Genomic DNA, 7,181 nt, shown 5'->3' on the forward strand with positions numbered 1-7,181 from the left:
CATAAGTTTCTAGAATATAGGCCCTAAGGAGCGAATGCCTGTCTTTGTAGACGTCTTCTGTGCACAGGCCAAGCCGACTACCGTATCCGTACTCCGGAAGATATTGTTGGCGGAGGTGCGGGGCCGGCGGGGACCATGCTGAAGGCGGTGGCGGGGCATCCGGAACTAATCGGGGCGGCGCTTCTTAAGTTTTTTTTTACGAACCCTTGGCTCCCATCACCTTGTTCTCACGTATCTTGTGCTCATATCTCAGGTCTCTCGAATCGAGAATGCCACAGTCCCCGACGTTGTCTTAAATGCAGGTTTTTAGCACGCCTAGATAGGTTGGTTCCGCGCTCGCGGAGCGGGCGCTCCAAGATTTTTGAGGACCGGGGATTTGCTTCTGAAACGCAGGCTTTGCCTATTCCAGCAGGTTGTGCATCTAGGTATAATTATGAAGGCATAGCTCTCGATTGGCGATGGCCAGACTGTTATGGCGCAATTGGTTTTTTGTGAGGGTTCAGCAAAACATCGATATGCTCTTCTTAACTACTATGCATGAGTCCATCTTATTAGGCATGTTGGCATTGTCTTGTTCAGAGTTGGATGAACTGAATAGCGTCGAGTAGCCCCAGATTTCACCAGAGCAAAAGTCGCCCAAGGTTGTTTCGGCAAGGACACATCAATAGTGAACGTCCTGCTATACCGAGTTTAAAGACTGGGTAAAATGTTCTACCTTAGCGAACCCCATTTAATTGCCAAGAAGGCTTTTGTGGGCGCATACAAGAATTGCCGCAATAACCTGCCCATCCCGTGGTTCTCTTTTGGGACTTGAAATCACGATAGCGGAGTGGGCGCCCATTTTTACCATGTCACCATGTATTCCTCGTGAGTCGTCGAGGCCCATCAAGACCCTTGTGCCGATCCGGACTTTCCTCTTGCAGTATCGCACACGAAACCCTCACGTTTTCGGTGCTTTCGGTACGATCTTTCCTGACTTTGCATCTCTCTGGCGGGCAGCTCCGAGGGTCTGATTAGGCAGTCGGTATGAACAGAGCTTGGCTACGGAGTAGATGGGCACAATGTGTAATATGTACGTGATCCTTTTTCTTTTGTCCTTGGTGGGGGAGAGGAGTTGATGGCTCTGAGGGTACTCGAGAAACGGGTTAAACGGTTTAAACCCAAGTCGCCAGTGTTGCGAAGGTTGCGCGTATACACTAGCGTCGCTGCCAATCGGACTGACAACGCGATCAACGGCCTATGCCGCAAGAGGGCGCCTGTCAGGTTGTCAACGAGGGGTTTGAAAGCCGGCGGCTCGAAAGTCAAGCCTCGGGATCGGCATGTGAATGCAACATTCAACCCGATGCACTTGACGGTGCCTTGTGCCAAGGACGCCCTGAGGGCAACGACTACCGAAAGGCGGTGCAAAGCAGCGCAAAAGCCAAAGAAGATTGCGGTGCGGGTTATGCAAAAAGGCCATGCCAATAAAGCAATATCGCGAATGTCACCTCGAGTGAGTCAACAAGGGTACCAAGAGGGCCGACTAATCCGATGACGGGGGGGAGTTTGCAGCTGCCAGTAGTGCTTTACGCGCATTTCCACCAGTGGCACCAACCCGTGGGAAGCTGCCCCGGCCGATATTGTTTCACGATTCAACCCCCTCCGAACGACCACCATATTGTCAGCCCGGTGATGCAAAAGGGGCAGACAATTGGGAAGTACGCCGCACGTGGGAGGGTACTTGCGTGGACGGCGGGCAGAAAAGAAGAACCTTTTTCTTCCCAACCGGAGGATTCCTGTCCGGCCGGGGTGGGGGGTTCAATGCCCGGATATAATGAGTGGGGCTCAAGGATCACGGACGAAGCGCCCGGTAGGGCCATGAGCGCCGAGGGGCCCATGGTCCTGGATGGATGACATGGGGGGACCAGCTTGAGCACGCGCCCTCCTCCGCTTACATCGCAACCCTCAATCTATTCCCACCATAGAGGTTCCTTCAAGTGAGTAAGCTTGAGAGGGGGGGGGCGGGGGCGGTTTGTCAAGGGAAATTCCGCAGCACGATTCTGTCGGCCGGGACGGGAATGTCTGAGTTCCTTTTGGGGCTGGTCTACTGTATGGACCTTGGTCTCAGGAGCGGAGCGGAAAGAAAGGAGGGAGGATGGAAGTCCAGGGCTTCAGGTTTGCCAATATAATGAGACGGGCTCCCTGATTTCCCGCCCTCTTCAAGGCAAAAAGAGGAAGGGAAGCTCTTCGCGTCTGTTCGTCCTGTCTCCGTTTCCCTCTGTCACTCCTTTTTTTTACTGCCAAGACTCGCACTGCTGCTGCGAGTTTTCTGTAAAACACAGGGAGACACCAAACAGCAACCATGCTGTTCCTTTCGTTCCTGTGCTCGCTCTTCTTCCTGCCGGCGGTCTTCGCGGCCTGGGGCTGGACTGACAACGGGTCAGAGTATGTCATTGACAGCGGTTCTGACCTCGTCATCAAGGTGACCAAGTGCTGCGGTGACATCTCGTCGCTCAACTACAAGGGCGTCGAGTATAACGGCTGGGGCGGCAAGAATACCCATGTCGAATCAGGTTGGTTCACATATATGCACCTGTCCCTGATGGCATTGAACAAGACTGACATGATCAAAAGGACTCGGTACCAGCACGGTCAGCATTACGAGCTACAGCAATGTCATCAAGGTCTCGGTCGTCCACGGCGTACGTCTTCCCTCCCACTATAACCTCGAAGGATCATATCCTGACAAATACGTCCATAGACTCTCAAGCACTGGATCTTCGTCCGCTACGGAAACAACAATGTGTACCTCTTCACGAATAAGGCAGACGACTCCGTCTCGGCCATGCGCTACATCGTTCGCATTCCGGGCGGAATCTTCTCCCACGACTCTACCGAGAGTGTATGTACCCTCTAATCTATTGATGTGCCGCGAGAGGCAACTGACAAGGTACAAAAAAGGACTTCTATGATGCCAGCAGCACCATCATCGAGGCCCAGGATATCAACGTCAACAGCGCCGGCTTGACCAAGAGCAAGCACTACCAAGGCTCCAACTACGGCCGGTACGTAAACGTAATCTCTCATCCTCCAAGAAGTTGACTAACAATTGGCAGAGTTATGGACTGTAGGCGTCCTTCCCCTATGCGAATCTTGTGTACCAATACTGACCCCTGATAGTCGACTACGTCGGCCGCAAGAAGACCGGCGTCGGTCTGTTCATGATCAGAAGCAACCACGAAAAGGCCAGCGGCGGTCCCTTCTTCCGATCTCTCGTCCGTCGCGCGGACCCGACTGGTGAGGACTTGTACGACATCTACTACTACAACATGGGCCACACCGATCCCATGCGCACCGGTCTCCAAGGCCCCTCCGTCCTGGCCTTCACCGCTGGCGAGGACCCCAACAGCAACCTCTTCGCCCGCAAGGCCGACTGGTCCTGGTTCGATGACCTTGGTGTAAGCGACTTTCCCCTATTCAACACCACGTAGCTTACTTAATCTGACTCGAATCTAGCTCGATGGCTGGGTTCCCGCCTCTGGCCGCGGCTACGCTTCCGGCGTCGGTCTCTCCAACATGAAGTCCGGCAAGACGTACGTCGTCGGGCTGTCCAACTCCGCCGCCCAGTACTGGGGCACCGCCGGCTCCGGCGGCGCCTGGTCCATTACCAAGATTATCCCCGGCACCTACACCCTGACCGTCTACAAGGACGAGCTCGAGGTCGCCACGTCCTCCGTCACCATCAAGGCTGGCGCTGGAACTGCCGTCAACACCATCACCTGTGTGGACCCCCAGGATGACGCTGTCATTTGGCGCATCGGCGAGTGGGGTCAGTCATATTCCCTATCCAAGCTTTGAACACATGAAGAGAGCAAAAATTAACTTGTAGCATAGATGGAACCCCCAAGGGCTTCTTGAACTTTGAGGACACCCCCATGAAGCCCACTTACATGCACCCCTCCGACACCCGCATCTCCACCTGGAACGCCGGCAACTTCATCGTCGGCACCCACAGCGCCAACCGCTTCCCCGGTTACATGTGGAAGGTCAGTAGTCACTGCCCCCCCCCAACACTCTCTCAGCGTCTCACTGAAGCGTGTGTACTAACAAACCATGTGTCCCCAACAGGAGGTCAACAGCGGCTACCTCGTCTACTTCAAGCTCACCACCGCCCAGCTCGCCGCCGGCCACACCGTCCGCATCGGCATCACGGAGGGCTACATCGGCGGCCGCCCCGCCATCAACGTCAACTCGTGGGCCTCGGCCCTGCCCGCGGCCACCAACCAGGCCAGCACCCGCTCGCTGACCGTCGGCACCTACCGCGGCAACAACGTCAAGCTGACCTTCGCCGTGCCGCAGACCGCCTGGATCCAGAGCACGAGCGAGTGGCAGATCCTCACCATCAAAGTCATTAGTGGCAGCACCGGCGAGAAGTACCTCAGCGCTGGTGTCAGCTTTGACGCTGTTGAGCTTCTGGCTTAAAAAGAAGTAGGACGGCAATACCAGCCTGACGGCTGTGGGAGAGCGTAGAAGGTTTGACGACGCTTTGAACTTTGGGCTGCCGCAGCTCGGTGCTTTGCTGTCACTCCTCGTCTCCTGTGCCATTTTTTCTTGAATATATCTTTTTCTCAATTCAATGTACATACAAAACCCGTATATATGCCACAAATGACAGAGCTCTTGAGCCTGGATCTGAATCAAGATCAAGTGACCAAGTGAGCTTCTGCTTTCTGCAATCAGGAGCCAATCATTGTTTGACAATTGAATCAAAAGGACCTTACCGTGATATGCGCTTATCTTTTAGTACCTGAGTGTTCGAGTTGCTTTTTGTCAAGATATTCGAATGGGAGTGTGGCAGGTGCAGGTGGGTCACGTGAGGCAGCTCCTTCACATCTCGGAGCTGCCCCACCTACACCTTGCCCAGATATCCAGCCCAGCCAGCGCTCAGCTTTTCCTATCATCATCATCATCAGATCCAATACAGTAGTATTGCCTCCACAGGTTATGAGAGCCCAGCGTTGACTCTTTTTCTTTTTACCCCATATGAATTGATCGCCCAGCTCTGCGTAGAGCCCGTTCAATTGAGCAGTTACTAATCTGTCGACCAGAGATCGCGGCGTCGCGACTGGCAACGGCAGAGGTACAGATTCCTCAAAAAAAAAAAAACAATAACAGACGCGACCGTACAGGCCGTCTACACCTATACACACACTATCACGAATCTTTCACCTCCATCGTCATCATGGCTGGCAACCGCGCCCGCTGGGAGGTGCCCGACCTCAAGGGAGAAGAAAATTGGGACCAATGGTACGCAGTACTGCATCTCACCCTTGAGACTCTCGATTACGAGAAGTACGTCGATGAAGACGTCTCTCAACCCCATCGCGATGATCCTATCACTCCAGCGCAGGCTGTGGCCTTCACTACTTGGAAGAGCCAGCGCATTGAAACGTACGGCATCATCATCGCATCAATCAGCAAAGTCCTCGATCGTCTCCTCGCTGATGGATACGACATCAAGACGGCTGACCGCAACCCCTTCCTTCTCATGAACAAATTGAAGACCATCATCCCCAAGATTTCAGAGGATGCCGTCGCCGAGCTCGTTCGAGAGCTCTGCAACCTCAAGCGAAAGGACTTCTCAGATACTCATAAGTATCTCCAGCGTGGCCAGTATCTCATTCGTCGTATCGATGAGCTGGTCCCCTCTTGGCACAAGAAAGCCATGTTCATCCTACTCAACGGATGCCAACAAGAATATCCAGCACTTTACGACAAGTACGTCGAGGACAACACCAAGACCCTTGAAGATCTCACACGCGATCTCACATTCAAGGCCAATGCCGAAAGGACTGCTTCACTCAATGCCGCGAGGGGCTACGTCGCCGTTGGAAACAACAGCAACGGCAACAACAAGGCCTCCGGTAACACCTCAAACAACAATCAGCGACCTAACAACAACTACAATGGTCCTGACTGCCAACACTGCGGCAAGAAACATGCGACTACCTCTTGCTGGGTCGCCCATCCCGACCTCATCCCATCCAACCATAAGTACCGTGAGAACCTGCTCAAGAAAGCTGCTGCTCATACTTGTACCTCCGAATGCCGGGAGGGTAAGGCAGTCGCGGTCAAGGCTACGCCGAACGTTCTCCACCAGAACACAATGGGACATACAGTCTTGCCGTGCTCAACTTCGATGGCAACGGGCAGAATTAACCGTGACGACATTATCCCGGATTCCGGGTGCTCGCGAACCACTTTCAACAACCTCAGTTGGTTCACCTCCTTCACCGAGGCAATACTGCCACCCATGGAAGTCGCCAACGGTCAGTACGCATCGCCAGCTGGTTACGGCACGGTTTACTTCACTGCCGTTGATCCAGATGACAGCAACAAGGTGGTCGACTGGTCAATTGAGGATGTACAGTACTGCCCTGACTGCCCAGTCAACCTGCTGAGTCAAGGCACACTCCGTCAGCAGGGCTACAAGGTCAGCGACGACACTATCCACATTGGAAACAACGTCGCGATCGCCAAACTCGATTGGCATAACAATGTTGCCGTTATCGTCACCAACAACTACGAAGGCCCGAAAATTAACGCGGCCCTTAACCTTGCTATGGTAAGCAAGAATAACAACAAAGTCACATTTGACCTTATGCACAAGCGACTTTGCCACGCGGGCAAGAGCAGGGTCGTTGAAGCCTGCCGTCGTGTGGGCATAACTTTTCCTCAACAAGAAATTGACACCTTTCACTGCGAGGCTTGCCACCTAGGCAAATCTCAACAACTCATCAGCAGAGAAACCCCCATTCGAGAGGCCCAGCCCGGTCATCTCATTCACATGGACTTGGTACAATTCGAACCCTTGTCCTATACAAAGTCACGTTATCTAATTCACATGATCGACGCGCGTACAGGCTTCCAGTGGCGATACTTGCTCAAGAGCAAGCGTGCTGACGAAGTGCTTGATCGTATCGAAGAATTCATCAACTTCTTCGAAAACCAGACCAACCTTTCGATTAAGGCGTTTCAAATAGACAACGGCACCGAGCTTTTCAATGCTCTTTCGCAGGAGCTGTACACCAAACGAGGCATTAAAGTCAAATTGACTGTTGCTGACACCCCAAGCATGAATGGGAAAGGCAGGAGCGAGCTGGCCGGACTTTTGCAGAGGCGGCCCGAACCATTTGGCTGAT

General features: G+C 53.5%; 2 protein-coding genes across 2 annotated transcripts; one reads left to right on the plus strand and one right to left on the minus strand.

The window, feature by feature from the left end:
- Positions 1-1,362: 1,362 nt before the first annotated feature.
- On the minus strand, positions 1,363-1,667 carry BDP81DRAFT_437005 (uncharacterized protein). Its single transcript, XM_060591190.1, has one exon. It carries the CDS (start codon positions 1,654-1,656, stop codon positions 1,498-1,500), a length of 159 nt encoding a protein of 52 aa, XP_060441031.1. The 5' UTR covers positions 1,657-1,667; the 3' UTR covers positions 1,363-1,497.
- Positions 1,668-2,341: 674 nt separating this feature from the next.
- Positions 2,342-4,461, plus strand: BDP81DRAFT_453335 (rhamnogalacturonan lyase; the record flags this gene model as incomplete). Its single annotated transcript, XM_060592819.1, has 9 exons — positions 2,342-2,552; positions 2,614-2,681; positions 2,741-2,881; positions 2,941-3,044; positions 3,096-3,106; positions 3,160-3,437; positions 3,496-3,808; positions 3,874-4,025; positions 4,108-4,461. The coding sequence occupies 9 exons, from the start codon at positions 2,342-2,344 to the stop codon at positions 4,459-4,461; spliced, it is 1,632 nt and encodes a 543-aa protein (XP_060441032.1).
- Positions 4,462-7,181: the final 2,720 nt, after the last annotated feature.

The sequence above is a fragment of the Colletotrichum phormii genome (assembly GCF_030913505.1).
Source record: "Colletotrichum phormii strain CBS 102054 chromosome Unknown BDP81scaffold_22, whole genome shotgun sequence".
Lineage (NCBI taxonomy): Eukaryota > Fungi > Ascomycota > Sordariomycetes > Glomerellales > Glomerellaceae > Colletotrichum > Colletotrichum phormii.